This window comes from Contarinia nasturtii, unplaced genomic scaffold (assembly GCF_009176525.2).
Source record: "Contarinia nasturtii isolate CC-2019 unplaced genomic scaffold, AAFC_CNas_1.1 Cnas_scaffold_695, whole genome shotgun sequence".
NCBI lineage: Eukaryota > Metazoa > Arthropoda > Insecta > Diptera > Cecidomyiidae > Contarinia > Contarinia nasturtii.
Genome location: NW_022198046.1, coordinates 11,750,372 through 11,767,172, shown reverse-complemented (window position 1 = coordinate 11,767,172; position 16,801 = coordinate 11,750,372). Strand labels below are relative to the sequence as shown.

At 34.3% G+C, this 16,801-nt stretch overlaps 1 protein-coding gene across 1 annotated transcript; it reads right to left on the bottom strand.

Annotated features, from left to right (window-relative positions):
• Nucleotides 1-2,179: 2,179 nt before the first annotated feature.
• Nucleotides 2,180-4,467, bottom strand: LOC116340677 (sensory neuron membrane protein 1-like). Its single transcript, XM_031767285.1, has 9 exons — nt 4,453-4,467; nt 4,122-4,279; nt 3,917-4,056; nt 3,699-3,833; nt 3,464-3,597; nt 3,238-3,407; nt 2,689-3,010; nt 2,447-2,625; nt 2,180-2,384 (listed from the first exon to the last, which is right to left on the bottom strand). Exons 1-9 carry the CDS (start codon nt 4,465-4,467, stop codon nt 2,180-2,182), a joined length of 1,458 nt encoding a protein of 485 aa, XP_031623145.1.
• Nucleotides 4,468-16,801: the final 12,334 nt, after the last annotated feature.

Below are 16,801 nucleotides of genomic sequence, written 5' to 3'. Positions count from 1 at the left end.
CCACAGATCATTGCACACTGTCGTCGATGATCGTTAGTCCAGATGAACGACAGACTGAATAGCGAGGAAAAAACATCTGCTGAAAAAGACGACCGATCGATGACTAACCGTCGAGTTGCCGCTTTTTTAATATTAAACGCGAAGCTCTTAATAAACAATCGAATATGCAGAATGTAAAAAAATTGCATTTTTTAGAATAAATCAAACGATCAAAACCGTCAATCAAGTTCAATAATGAAAAAAAAACACATGATATCGAAAATGCAGCAAAAAAAACCTGGTTTCAAAATGCAATTTTGATTGAAACGGATTGGAATAATGTTCAAATTAAAATTCTAAGCCGACCATCGAAAATGTAATTTCTAAATCAATGCGCGCAGACACATTTATCAAAAGAATAAAACGATGCAACTTTTTGTGGCATCTGCATTGAATTGCTAACCATACGGTGTGTGTGTGCGCGAGCGCTTGCAAAGAATGAAGAAGTATGCAGAAATCAAAAGATGCATGTGTGGTGTGCCTTTTTAAAAATAAAAAATAAAACTCACTTCTGCATCAGTTCTTGTTTTGTTATCCTGTCCTTTTATTGCTATTCATGAGACACGTTGATATTAACAAGCCACAATGAGAATGGGGAAGAACAATGCAGCGAAACCAAATGGAATATAATGCTTATCTTCAGGCAATTGCGAAATGAATGAATTTCGTTACACACACGTGAGCCTGAACCTAATTTGGTGTTGTGTGTATGCAACTGAATGTCGCTGTGAGTCGAAATTCTTTTTCTCGTTATTGCAATGCTTGTATCTTTGTGTGTCGTCTGCTTTAATTCCTCCTCATTTTTATTCATCGGTAGTTCGATTTTCTCCTTTGAAACTTTGCCGTTTTTTTGTCTCACTTCGTTTTGCTTATTATTCTTCTTCGACAGTGTGGTTCTTCGTTGAAATGTTGCTACATTTTGTGGCATTTTCTGTTTTCTCGTTTGCATTGCTGCTGTTATTGTCAATCTCTTTATTGATGACTTTAATTTCGTTTTGCAAGCATATTTCCGTTGTGCGTGCGCGCGTGCGTTCGCATTGAATTCATCTCATTCAATGATGTAGCTATCTGTCGTTGATGTATAAATTATTTTTCTAGATGTTTTACTCGGTGCTTTCCGTTTTTTTTTGTTACCACATACATTTTATTTATAGTTCAATATTTTTGCTTTCATGTATCGTCCAATATTTGCGTATATTCCGATTCATATCTTGACAACAACCATGATGTGATCGAAGAAAAATTTTCTATCATAAATAAACAAGCACCAAGGCAGTAAAAAAAACCAAGAAATATTTTGTCGTTTGACAGAAGGTGTCTTTCTATCTCTAATAAATGATAAGCCAGTGCATAGCGGCAACAACGGCGCACAGTATGACACTCTGTTCCGTTTCACTTGGCACGGGCGACACAGATTGGTATGAGAACAGAAAGGGAAAAAAAGCATTTTGGCACGGAAGTTTCGGTGCACCGATTGTTGCCAGTAGTTACAGTTTTGATCCTTTTCATTCACGACTCGTTCGTCATCTGTCAACCCACTTTGTGCTCTGTGTACTGCAATCGTTTCATTAAATTCATTCTCGTATTCTTTTATTTTGTCTCTCGGGTAGGTGATTCTTTCTCTATCTCTTTTTTTTTGTTATTTTTTGTCTGTCGTCAACTGGAGCATGCCATTATTGAAAATGCCACGTGTCGGAATTGCCAAATAATGAAAGTTATACCGTACCATATGAATAAAACGGAATTAAACAAAATCAATGATTGCAGCTAATGATTACCGTATTGCTTACGGCATTCGGCTTTTTCTCTCTCGTGGGTGATTTATTTCATCATACATTCAATCATTCCATTCATCATAAATGCGACGTATTATTGGGTCGAATGCATTTTTTTTCAGCATGTGTACCCACCTTTATTTCTATGCAGCAATGGTATCAACAGAAAAAAAATGCTCGCAAATCAAACACAATTTTGATGAGGTGCGTGCATGAAAACAGATTTAAATTTATTTACTAATAATAAAAATGTGCTCGTTCACTTTCTCGCAAACATTGAACATTGGAAAATAGTGCAAGGTAAATTGATTGTAACTATATTTATACATAAATCAATCAAATATAATAAATTTTAATTAACATTTTTATCCATGCGAAATGTGATTTCTTTTATTGACCATTTTAATAGCGCCATCAATCACGGCATTTCTTCCCATCGATTTGGCCGAATCATCGATCACAGTAATTTGTCCCAATTTTATCAAATAATGAATTGTCAAACTGGCGAACCCAGCGATGGGTATTAGAGTGAAACAGAGCCACTCTATGATTTTGACTAATCGTTGACTCCTTAAAAGACAAAAGAAATCCCTTCAAATACAAATACTAATTACACGTCGTTTATGACTTACGAGATGAGAGTTAAATGCAATAAAGCTACATATATTCCCGGCAATTTAAAACGTTCTTCAATCCATATAAACGGGAATATCATGCTCGTCAAATTTTTCATGACATCTACCAATGGTATTGGAACCATTTCGAAGTTGAGCTGCAAACGTTTTGCACCCAGCAATGGAATACCAGTTTTCTGAAAGAAACTCGCATTGATTAATATTCGAACTTTACACACTTTAACATCGAATAATCTCACTAAATCAATGCTGGCGAAAATTTCGTGGTCTTTTCGATTCGGCTTTAATCCGGATTGAACATGTTCCAACAACGATGGATGTGTATCCAAAAAGTGTGGCAAAGTAGCGATTATGGGAACGCCAATGCAATTAAATAAGTCCAATGTTCCTGGTATCGGACAACTGCCATTTTCACGGCAATATGCTTCGTTTGTTGCAAATCGGTCGAGGTTTTGGCCAAAAGTTCGCAAAGGAGCACCACGATTGTAGGTTTTTTGTTTATATTGTAAGTTTAATGATATGCATAATGCACGTTCAAATGCCCAAATTTCATCATCAATGCTTCAAAAGGTGGAAAAAAGTAAAATAGAAGAAAAATATCATCAAAACAATATATGTTTTTCGAGACTTCCCGAATCAATGGCTTTAGATATTTTTTTTACATGTGTTATTTACTCCTTGATCTTAGCTTTAAAAATGATATAAAGTGCAACAAAAAGATATGAATTCATTGGCCAAAATCGACCAGAGTTGTTTCAACTTTCGCATCGAGAAGCACATCGACATACCTTCGAAATGGTGGAATAAAATAACCGTCCGTCCCTTTGAATTGATTTTCCTCATCTGAATACCAAGCATCCACTTCTAAATTGCCATCAACCTCAAGTACACGACCAACATCCGACATGATTTTCTTACCGCGTGATACTTTGAAAACGCCATTTGAAGAGTGGTTAAACTATAAGTAAATCGTGATTGTAATAAGTAGTAAAATTTTAAGTTGAACATGCTTACGGCACCAAACAAGGAGAATTTAAATTGGCTTCCATCGTCAGTAAGTGGTTGAATTGATGGATTATCACCCGTTTCAAAAACCGAACAAATTGCTTTTACTTTGAAATTATTCGAAGAACAATCGATCGGAATTCCTAATTAACTCGAAAAATGAATCCATCTTTAGAAATGGCATTTTGTTTTTCAAAGAATTTTATCCAACATTATTTTTATTTATTCATAAAAATTGAAATACCATCAAATAGTAAATCCATTGCTCTGCCCGTCCAAAATGGAGATGTTGGTTCGAACATTATTTGTATGACATCCGAAATCATTGGAAGCAATGCTTTTCGATCTACATTCACAGCCAGCGCAAGTGAGTTTAAAACTAATTTTTCATATGAAACATTTTCAATTAGATTCTCGATTGGAAATTAAGTTCATGAACTTGATATCGATAGTAAAGAATACCTGGGTGTACTGTTGTGATAATTTCTTCTCCGGTTAATCCTTTGCTTAATTTTGGCTTGAAAATCCATGTTTTTCGCATTGTGAACTGAAGTGTATCATTTTCCTCATCGTCAATCGTATCATGTTTTAAAAGGTATTCGCTATGTGAAAGAAGACAAACAAAGTCGATTGAATTTCCATTTAAAACCACAATGGTGACACTCACTGAAAAACATAAGGTCCAATATCTTTGAAGTGTGGTTTTCCACCGTTTTGAACTTCCTCCGGATTTTGTAAGTCAAAAATGTGAATGTGAAACTCCAATGGGAATGGTAATTTCGTGTACATTCTTCGAGATATTGTTTTTGGATTGATTGGCATTTGCTAAAATGAAATGTCACAATTTTACTTAAATTATTTTTATTTAATTATTGCTTTGTTACCCAATGTAAGATTCCATTAATAAGAGTATCGTAAAAATATATCGAAATGAACATTCCACAAAACCAAATGACTCCAATATTTTTTGATATTCGGAGGTAGTCTCTATTTTTTACTTGTAACGTGTACATTTTAATATAGAATTTGTGAGTTTGATGAAAATTCGATTTTTTTCACAAATTCTAGTTTCGAGTATGTTTATTTAAAAACCATTTAGCTTAATGTTAATTTATTTTGTCGAACACCAGTTTTTATACCATTTTGATTTTTTAAAATTTAATGAATCACATATTTAATGGCTTGAAACGATTTTTTCTACAAAACTGATTTGTTCATGAAAACAACTGGATAATAGTTATTTTTATTCTCACAAAAAAACGAACGGCAAAACAGTATCCAATTAAAAATGAAACGAACTATATATGTATAAAATATGAAAGAATTCAATGTGTAAAATCAATTTTTCATCTTGAATTTATAAGGAAACAAAATCACTCCTCTATTTTGATTTTCCCTACAGCAAAATTAATTTTTAATGATTGAAACGGGTTCGGTATAACATTGCATTTTATTGTTATCTAATTTTTAAGTTGAAAATGTAGTTCGAATCGACATACGTTTTTTCAATTTTATTTTTCATTATTACTTCAAGTATCTGTGAAATCACTTTTACATAACACAAGGCATCGATTTTTGTTTTATTTTTATTGAGGGTTACAGGCGACAAAACTGAAAATTGAAATCGACACGTGTCATTTTAATTACAAGTTTTTTGTTTCTTTGTATTGAATATCTGGCTTTTGACTTGTCGGGACATGGATGAGACATCAAAAACAGTTGAATTAATCAACTTGGCGAGTGCTTCGATTGTGTTTGTGCTGCAATGCCTTCAGGTTTTCGAATTTTTTTTTTGATGTACATATAATAACGATAAGGCACAAGTGAACGAACGAGTTGTACGCTTAAGGCACACCATATACGTTAATTATTTTCCCAAACACAACGCGTGTGTTTCTTTGTATTTCTGTTTCGCGTGCTGACAACATCGATAAGCTACCAAACCGTAAAGCGTATATATGCACAAAAGATGAAAAACCGAATGCCAATGCAAAATATGAACATCATGATATAGAGCATTCTGTCTGCTCATCGTAACTTTTATAAGACTTGGGGCAACTACCATAATTGGGTTGCTTTTCAACGTAAACACAGGCGCATATCCACCGAAATTCATTTGTGTTTTTGTCTCGTACTGATAAGTTAAGATACATCGTTTCAGTTTGGTAATGAATTTGAATCAAATGGAATAAATCAAATATTGATTTAACTTTTTCATTGTCACTTTGGAATGAAGTTGGAAAGTTGGGCGGCAACTTGAAATATTTAGTAATTTCATTGAAGAAATGAATGTGTGGTTGGTGAAGAGATCAAAAATATCATTCATTCTAAAAGTTTGGCGATAGAATTTAAGGACTAGTAGAATTATAACGAAAATTTTATGTGAAATACCGAAAGAAAGAGAGGATGTTCGAATTACTATGCATATACGAAGTTACTTGAACGAAAAAAAAACTTAATTAAACAATGGGTATTTGTTCTTTAATAAACTTTTATTCCGAAGGAAAGACTTGTGCGTTCCTGTCTTTGTTGTTATTTATTCAACAGATTATTTCATTTCCGATTTCGATCTAAAAGTGCATCCAGTCGATTACCCTACCATCACCGTTCAAATGCATGATTATACACCGTGTTTTGTGTATCTGTTCGATACATGTAATTTATAATTTTGAAAATGCAACCCAGAAACTTGCCTCATATTCATTAAGTCAAATGCATTTGGAAAAACTCACGTTTTTGTCTATCGCTTATCGTTATTAAAAATAGATTAGCCCACACCCAACAAGCTAGTAAAAAAAAAATCAAATCGCCTGGATATAATTTTATTTATATTTCCGATATCGAAATGCAATGTTGTGAAACGGAAAATCATCATTTCATGTGCTCATCGAAATGTTTAAAATGCTTCTGTAATCACTGCCCATCCATTCTCATTAAATTTTCCCCTTTGTATCGAGTTATGTTCACACCAGAAACACCCAACGAATTGTCCCGCACATAAACATTTTCCTAACACTTCAAGTGCAGCAGCGCACCGCTTTCGTGCTTCAAATAGAATGTAAATATGAAATAATTGTGTTTTCGAGATAATTTCGTGTTTGAATTGTGAAGAGTGATGGGTAACATTGGTGCGTGTTACACTTTGCCTGCCAACATTCGTTTAACTAATCGAAAAGTCAGTTTCATGTCATGCATCCCCATGTTGAGTATATTGATAGTACACACCAATCTCAGTACACACAGCAACCATCATATTGAAACATTTCGTTTACACTTTACACATCGATTACAAGTATTAAACTTGAAAACTATGTTTACTCAACATTTTCAATTGAAGGATTTTGCTTTATTGATTAACCGATACATCAACTACGATTTTTGTTGCATCGTATTTGCTCGATTTGGGATTGTCGTTAAAGTCAAATAATTGACGTTTTATTTAATCTTTCGATGAACATGTGATTTGTTACCAAGAGCGAAAATTTGTCATCTAAACCATGTATGATTTACGATTTATATCAACACAGTTTACTAATACATCGTCGCAAAATTGGATTCGATTGGAAAAAAATATCTCCTTTCTAGCTTTTTCAAAGTACATTTGTGCATTGGTACACCGAATAAACAACAAATCGGATTTTCAGATTTTATGTTGGAAAGAACGTTTAAATATAGCTCATAATTGCTATTACGTTCCATATTTTCTGTTTGTTTCTCGATAAAAAACATTCGTCGAAATATTTACACGAAAATTGTTGTAAACGCTAATAAATCTTGTATTCTATTTTGGTTGAGTGTGTATGTTGAATAATTAAAGTGCTAAAATTATTTGACAGATTTTGGTTGTATACACGAATTATATGGCTTCGAAATTTGCATATTTTGTTGAATCATTTAAATTCAACAATTACTCTATGTTAAACTAACCAATTAAATCTGTTTGTATCGAAATCAATCGCATTCAGTGATCTAGTTATTACATCTGAATTTTAGGTATAATTGAAGTCCGAAATGTCTATAGGGATGCATAAGCGTCTGGTAAAATAAAATCGCAATATTTTGTGATTTAGCGCTAATAAATTGGTTATTCAATATTTGTTCTATGTGTTAAGCAACCGATTCGAGTGGGAAAGATTCCAATATTGAAATGGCCTTTTCTTCGAATGCAAATGAGGCACATTCAATGATCCAAATTGTGTAGAAAATCATGCAAATCAGCATTGAGTAAAGTTTACCTCCTTAGTCTTGTTTCAATTATGAGCTAGCAAAGTGTGATGAGCATACAATGGGACGGGTTAAACTTATGCAAAAGATATTTTCAATTGCCGGCAATGATCAACGATGAGTGGAGCACATTCCGTCTATACATATATACAAATATTTGTTGGTCGCCACTTTAAGTTGCATCGAAACATTCTAAGAAATCCGTATACATATGAGTCGAACGGTGCGCTAGTCGATTATAATTCTATTTATAATTGCCGTAGGTTAAATCTTATCGGCAACCACATATATGCTGCATGAACCAAGGATCCGGATCTATATCGAAATTATTTAAATTGTATTTCATTGGCAATGATACTCATCAGTCAGTCAAATTACTCTCCCCTTCACATACCCACACATACATTGTAGATGCTTACAGCAAAAGTATTATAATTCTATACACGTTTTTTGGATGGGCTTAAGTCAAAATGGCAAAAGCCGTGTCTAAAGCTAATTGATTTCGATTTTGTTAAAACAGTAAACAACCGGGCATTTTGCATAATACTAATAATACATATCTATATATCGTATATTCCGAAACAATTGTGTATAAGAAATGAGAAGATTGAACGTTGCTAACATGGATTAAATGCTTTATTATTCTCACAAGTGTTTGAACAAACTAACACTAGATACAATTATCGACTGAATTACGCAATCAAACTTCAAACATTTACTTTTCTGCATTGTTGGCACAAATTCACAGTGGAATCTACTTTGATAGTACCGATGAGAAACAGAAATCTATGTATATATATTCACAGCATGTGTGTATCACTTTCGACACATGAATTCGACTTTTGTATTGGCTTAATGTGATTTGTGTGTTATCGATGAAATATTCAGCAGAGCAAAAATGAAAATTGAAATCAAGCCCTTTTCGAAAATAACTTTTAGTATTTAAAAAAAAAAAAACAAACAATCGAGTTTTGTTTGTTATCTATTTTCGGTACATGGAGTTTTCAGACGCACGGAAAAAGTTGAAGAAGAGAGAGTTATGATTTCAAGTGACTGATAAAATTTAAATGTATTCCGGCGACATGTAGCAGATGTAATTTTATACACATTTCAATATGATGGTCATCTGTTTGTTCGATAAGGGAAAAAAAGAAAAAGGAAAGAGGAAAAACCCGAAAATGTTTTGCAAATAATAAACAAACAAGCAACAACTAGCAACTGCTTGCCGATAAGCTATCCATAGTCAAGAATCTTCTTTAAAGAGATAATATTACAGTTTGCTTTCTCTCTCTCTCTCTCTCTCTCTCTCTTTCATTCAAGAATTACAATGATTCAACAAACATTGAACACATTTTTGTGAGATGAAACGAGAGAAGAAGCAAACGAGATCGAAAAAAAACCTACAAAAATGTGGCACAGAATTAGAATCGCACCATATGCGACAAACAAAAACATATAACCGTTGTCATCGTTTGCTTTGAGTGTCCGAAATTTTCCGAATCAGTACGTTTTACGTCTGACGTATTTTTTTTCGCCATATTTTTATTCGATCGTTTTGTTTTCCTTCATACTGTGATTTTGCAAGCAAAATATACGAACGCCAAACAAAGACTAAAATGAAAATTGTGGTATACACAAATACAATTTAGCTAATGCTGCTTTTATCAGTGCCAGAAATCTTTTAAATACATAGATTTTTAAATAGACAAGAAAAATGAATGCCAAATATAAAATCGGATTACCGCTGAAACGTTGTACCGATGGAGCAAAACGACAAATCAATGATTTTGTCAAGACACACAACAGCAGTAGCAGCCAACAGCGACAAAGAAACAACAAAAAAAACTGTCGAAGAATGGAACAAGTATACCGTTCGGTTGATCAGTAAAACAACCTCAATTATTTTTACTGTTTCGTTTTGTTTTCTTTTCTGCTTGTTGGTTGGGTTTTCAATTGTTCGCGTCTCTTTACTTTGCACAAAACTCTAAACCCAAACATAATTTAATAACATTCCACAAAAATATATCGTATGTCTATATCTATGTATATGGCAAACAATTCGGCAGATTTTCTGTTCGTTTCGTGTTGTGTAATGTGTATATGCATTGAGCAAAAATCGGTTTTTTTGCCTTTGAACAAATACACTCACCCCGAATTGAGATTATAACTTCAATCACATCGAAAATAATGGGTTCCGATTCTTAAGAGATTTCCATTTGCTTCGTTTCGCTTCTAAATAAACATTGTGATTTGGGCTCTTTTTTGTGTTATCCCATCCATCTTGTTCATTGTTGATTCGAGTAAATTGCAAACTGTTTGCTTCCTTAATTTATTCGCAATTCTTGTCAACAATATCACATCGATTCGCTCATTATATGAATATTTGATTCAATCTCTCACTATTTTTTCTCTTTCTCTCTCTTACTCACATGGAAAACTAAACTCTTCGATTGTTGAATGGTTGTTTGAGTACCGTGCCGTAAATAATGCCGAGAGGGCATCGAAGAAAGCAATGTACTTTCGGGTAATTTGACACTATTTATACTAGACGTAATTTGACGTTTTTTTTCCTTTCGTGTCTCATTTGAAGCATGAAAAAAAATGCGGAGAAAATATTGGAATGTCTCGTCTTTTTTTCATCTCGTTTCAATTCCTTTATTTTCACTCAACCAAAGAAATATTTGGCTTGGTTTTCAAGTACACTCGAATATTTTACCAGCCGAAAAAAAAAACATGTGCCGCATTCCTGCTGCCAATGCTGGATCATTTAGTCAGAGATTCATTAATGTATGAAAAATTCATAAATATTGAATATACACAGACACACACGCACACACACGACGAGTATGTCACAGAGCCAATTCATCATATGCGCTGGCCCGAAGGCAATCGATGTAAACGATAAATGAATCATATCTTACGGATTTCTGGCCCTAACCCTATTGTGACCATTGAAATTTGATATTTTCATCGAGTTATATACCAAACGCAATATGTTTGCCATACGAGTATGACTGATGACATCTGCTTAATAGAGTAAAATGTGAGTTTTGCATGTGGCAAAGTATTGTGCACACAAATACAAACAACAACATATTCAAAGTCCTCTTGTTTTTTCGTTTCTTTTCGTCGCTGCAGATTGAATGGTTTTGGTGGCCAAATAACAGCCGATTGTGCTCGTTCTCAGCTTACATATTACATGCCATTGGATATCCCATCAGCGATGAAGCTTAGTTCCTTTTTTATGGTTTTTTTTTTCACTCTCTCAAATTTTGCATCAATGTGAATAAAAAAAAAGAAAGCATTTTATTTGATACGTTCTGGTCATGCATCATGTGTTGCAGAGATTGCAACCATGGTCAGTATCAATGTTGTTTATTTAGGTAACCAAATGTAGCCAAACACAAAGTACTTCAATGAAATTACACGATGAATGCGAAAAAAGGCACAGAAGTATAACGCACCGTCGCATTCAGAACGCAAACAGCAAAAGAGCGAGAGAAATAAAGAGGAAATCATTGAATCCATTGAAATGCAAGATAAACAAAATGCGAATGACTCATATCCACCGTTGACCGATTTTTAACCACAATAAACACATTTTGTGCGTTGAATGGGATCGAATTCCATTTATTGCGAATGTGTAAACGCCCGGTCGGGATATATTGAATTACCGTACAATTTTCGGCGTATCGCAATTCGCATATGAACAAAATAAAATAATTCTTTTGGTGTGTGTGTGTGCATTCGGACTGCTATTCAAGTCTAAATATATATATATTTTGAATTGGAGACAGACAGAGACACATTTGCGGTTAATCAATTACACGATTGTATTTATAATCATTATATTGTAAGTCGCATTTGAGTTTGTATGTCCCAGTGAATTCGTCACATGCATTCAATTGATATAATCAACGCGAGGTTTTTTTTCTTTATTACTTCGTCGTCTTTGTTTATATTTTCATTTCCCGTGTAATTCGCTCTTGTTTATTTTGCATTGATGACTCAATAAACAATAAACACACATTCACAATGTACGTGCGCGCATTTATACACATCAACAGACAGAAACTCAGCTGTGAATATGGAATTTATTGGGTTTTTTCTTCACACACAACAATGAAAGAATGCCAATTTAAAAATAAACCTTTTTGTTCCATGGAAGTGGATACAATATTTTTCTGGTGTTTCTGGTGAAGTAGATACAATTTCTCTGTTTTAATGGCTGTTTGTCTGCTATTCATACTAATATTATCATTATCCATTTAGAATTGAATATATACTATATCCGATGACGCTCGAGCAGACGAGTCGGTCGGTGGGTCGATCGATTGCTGCCAGCGATGATGATATCCCGTTTTCAATGCATGGGAAAAGAATCGATCGTGATATCGATTCATCATATTAGCAAATTTAACACCATATCGTCTCTATCGTTTCGCTGTATTCCAGTGAGTACATTACCATGTACAAAAAGTGAATGAGCCATTGTTCTTGACACCGGAATTGAATATTAGTGAATTGCGGTTAGACGAACAAAGATGTATGCTTTGTTTTCACTTCCATCCAATTTCGTACTCATTTTGTGGTCATTCCATTTGTTTGATTATTTCTTCGTATTTGGATTTTGTCGTTCGCATCCGTTTTCATTATACGCTCCTTTTTGCGATGTGTGTGTGATTTGTTTCAACATTTGATATACACAAGCGTTTCGCCAATGAATTCGTTTCGTTTCAACTCTCATCCATCGAATTTTGCAATGTTTTAACCTTATATGCTCTTTTTTTATCCGTTCTCTTCTGGATTGTGTCGAATGAAACTGCATTGTACACATTGTTGAACAATGATTGAACGACGAAATTGAATTATCAACGCTACGTGAGCGAGTTTGAGTGTGTGTGTGTACGCTTGTGTTTCAAATTTTGCCCTCTGAGTTCAATCCGTTCGTTGCTGAATTGTAAACTGTTTTAAATAAAATTGGGCCATATCATCATTTTCACCGGAGAGATTTTCCAGATTCAAGCTGGGAATTGCAAAATACTAATCTCGATAACTACGAATCAAGAGCGAATATAATGGGAATTTTCTTTCCAATAAAATAACAATTTTCAACGCGATGTAAAATGAGAAGTGGATGCACATCGCACACACAAATACATACATTCAAAATGCAATGAGAAAAGTGATATAGCTGCAGTAGATTGTGGCTGAGTGAGTGGCTCAATAACGAAACGATTAAATTGACTAGAGCTGTTGGAACGGTTTGAGATGTATGCGTAAAACAAGCCATAAAATTTACCATTTCATAATCAATCACGTTCAATTCGTTCGATTCGTTCACGTATTGCACTTGCAAGAAACATCTAATAGAACAACACGATGACGACGAACAAGAAAAATCTTCAATGGAGGAAAAGGGATTGACGGAGCAAGAGCATTTGAACTCAAATACAGTGTGAACATGATTTATATATTTCGGGTGAAATAGATCGAGTCGTTTCAAGTCAAAGGCAAGTGAATCATTGGAAGATAGTACTTGAAAATGCAATCAATTCGTCGATGCGAAATGTGGATCAGTGAAACTGTGATTTGTACAAAAGCATCATATTCCTTGATGACTAAAGTACATACCATATCGTAATTGATCACATACACACACATGCACGCATTTGCACAGTCACACACCAATTCGGATCCATGTCAAAATATGACAGCAGCAATGCAGCATAGATGATGCTAGTGAGTTCCACTGGTTGCATCGATATCAATATCTTGGCCAGTGATGCGATTGAAGCTGAAACAAATTTACCAATATCGACAATGGCAATTCGTATTAGAGAAATGTTCACGTTCGCTTGCTCGATATATACCTAATCGCATTGTAGAATTACTAATGGCTTCCATATTGGCTTCATTCACAAGTATCAGAGTCTTAAATTTTGTATTGTGCTCATAGCAGAGCTGACTGATAGAGTTCGCAAAAAATTTGCACACAAAAGTGAAAAAGACGGGCAAAAATACAGCGAAACAATAGAAATAAGACATAGAGCAGTAAACAGGTTTTCTTTCATCAATTCACAAGCAATTCTGAACTAGTATTATGGTGCATCCTATTGTGCAGAATTTATTTATTTTTTTACCTCCTCATACTCATTGTCATTCAGCTCACCTTATTGTGTCGTTCAGGAAAAAAGAGAATGAGTGAGAGACATTCCAATTCTCTATTATGATGCATTTGCGCGTTTATTTGCAGTTTTGTTCTTGGCAATTTCTCAATGTGCTATTTTTCTGAAATGATTCGAGCGATGAATTGGCAACGGCCAAAGAGTGAATGGTACCGGTGAGAATAAAGAAGAAGGAGAGAGGAAGGGAGCGATCGATAAAAAGACTGAAAATGTATAGAAAAAGCCACAACTAGCAATATAGCTACAACAAAAACAAAAAATAAATTTCACAAAACAATGACTCTCTATCCATGCCACGAAATTGAACGAATATAAGAATGAAATAGACGTAGAGAAAAAGGTATTAAATATCCTTTTGGATGAATAACGTGATCTATTTGTTCTCGTTTTCGAATTCGAAATGCGTTGTGTGTGTGCCTGAGCAGTGGATTTACAATCTGAAAATAAACGTGGCTTTGGCCGATTACAATGGCACAGTTTCACTTATGCTTCACCAAAGACAAATCGCACACAATCATTTGGCGTAATTATATACACACATAATGTGATTTTTTTTTCGTTGCCATTTCTCATTCGCATTCTATATTTTATTGTTGTGTGTGCGTGTTTTTTTCTTATTTAGTTCGGAAACTAGATGTGTGAACGGTGATAAGGCGGTGTAATGAAGAAAATACCAATGACAATGCTGTGTTGCTGATGTTGTAAATGACAAGTGGAAAAGAATACATTTTGAAATTGTTGTATCTGCTAAATACATTGAATATTCTTTTTAATGAATCCCACTTAACAAAGAGGATTAAACGTGGATTTTGAATTGTTTGATCCTAGGCGATACGATCCAATGGATTTTCTAGACAATTTATACGAACACTGACTGTGTGATGTGTGTGTGTGTATGTGTGTATCTTGTACTTGTGTGTACTTTTATATGCTCGCATCTATAAGTCTCAGTGGCACAGCAGAATGGTATTACTGTCTTTGAGGTTGATGCAGGGTTTAGAAAGCCAAAACACAAAGCGGCATAGTTTGGCATCTTCATTACATCCTCTATATTCAATACTGAATGTCAAACATAATCCCGACTTAATCACAATAATCGCATCGGTTGTTACAGTTACAACTACCAAAGAGCCAGTGTTAATTGTTAATTAGCCAGAAAACCGTTTTGATGATTTTTGCAATTTTTACATTTTCAACGAATTAACGTTGAATTTTGTTTGGGATTTTGAACTGATTAAATGCGACTCAAATCGTTCACTCATTATATAGAAAACAACTACTGTCATTTCCATCCGACGCATAATAGATTTTTTTTTCTATTCAGTGCGACAAAGAATTTGTCTCGTGCACTGTAGATCGTGAATGACATAAAAAAAATTAATTAAGTCGGTCGTTATCTGATGGAAATAAACGCATTTCCTGTTTTCGTCGAGGCGCTCGGAACAAACGAAATCCGATTAATGGCCACTGAGGCACAAACAATTTTCATTTCGATGTAATTTTATTTTGTTTACGCTCATCTCGCTCTCGCTCACTGTTTTTTCTTTTTTTAAATGACAAATGCACCAGCAATGCAACAATAAAATTTAATGTACATCGGCCGCCAAGAGTGAGCAAGAGGGAGAGAGAGAGCGAAAGAAAGAGGAAATAATGACTGAGCCGTTTAAGCAGTTGTATCACGAACTCAGAATGCATCGGAAGAGAAGAATAATCTTCGAAACAAAGAATAAAATAATGAATAAAACAAAACGCCGTCACTCATCTATGCATGCACCGCCACGAGTGCATTCAAATTTATTCAACGAACGAAAGACGAAAATTTGAATTTTGTCTGTCTCACAATTTTCACTAAGATTCGTTTCATTTCATTACTCGCCAGGAGTTTGTGCACCGAGAGACACAAACAAGTAACCAAAGACACACAGAGAGTGAGTAAACGAATTTTGATGAAAACAGCTGCCGTGTGTAGTAAATTTGGTATTATTTTCGGGCATTAAAAAAAGCCAATGCGGTGAAGCGAACACAATGAGAATACAACAATAAACTGGAAAAATTCCACCGACAATAATAATTACTTTAATTTTTATTTTTGTCTTGTCATCATTATACAGACATTTCTCTTTCTTCGATGTTTTTGGTGAGGAACTCATACACACATCCACCAAAATGCATCATAATAATCATTCAATCTCTTTTTCTCTTTTCCACTTTATGTTTATAAAATGAACATAAAAGAGCGAAGAAATGCAGTTAATAAAGTTTCATATAAACACTAATTCGGAGAGTTATGAATGAACGCAAACTAAAAGAAAATAAAGGCGATTTAATGTTACACACAGGATCACACTGTGTGAGCAGCAGCAGCCATTCATAAACATTTACGTTTTACATCGAACACGCAAAAATCGAGTGAAACTTTTGCAATTGTTTATCATATCAGTACTGTTTTCTTTCTAAAGATTTCCATGGCGCCTGCGAAAAAAAACTCTTCGATAAAAGTATACATTTATTATTTAACGAATCTTATCTTGGCTATACATTGCTCACAGCTCAGTTTAAATAACAAAAGAATTCCATACGATATGTACACATTTCAGCCCCTCGATTATTGCGAATTTTTTTCTCCTACTCACCAGATTGATTATAATTCCATTAAAAAATATCAAAAGCGAACCAAAAATAGCACGACGAGTAAAAGGAGAGAGAGAGAGAGAGAGAGAGAGAGAGAGAGCATAAAAAAATATTGTGAAAGAATCAAAAACTTTTCAAATAAAAACTCATTTTGTTGCTCGCTTCAATGGCCAAATGATTCGTGTGGCCCGATCTCAAAGAGTAAATCCACAACATTCACTCTTAAAACACTTTGAAAGCAAACGCAAATTTATGTGGCGGTCGATGGAGCTGTGAATATCGATACTGTGGAAAAAGGAAGCAA

What these genes read in the sequence shown, in the direction of transcription:
- LOC116340677 (XM_031767285.1), bottom strand. An exon ending in AATTCTCCTTGTTTGGTGCC is followed by an intron (nt 3,408 to 3,463) that starts GTAAGCATGTTC and finishes ATTTACTTATAG; the next exon opens with TTTAACCACTCTTCAAATGG. An exon ending in TTGCATTTAACTCTCATCTC is followed by an intron (nt 2,385 to 2,446) that starts GTAAGTCATAAA and finishes TTGTCTTTTAAG; the next exon opens with GAGTCAACGATTAGTCAAAA.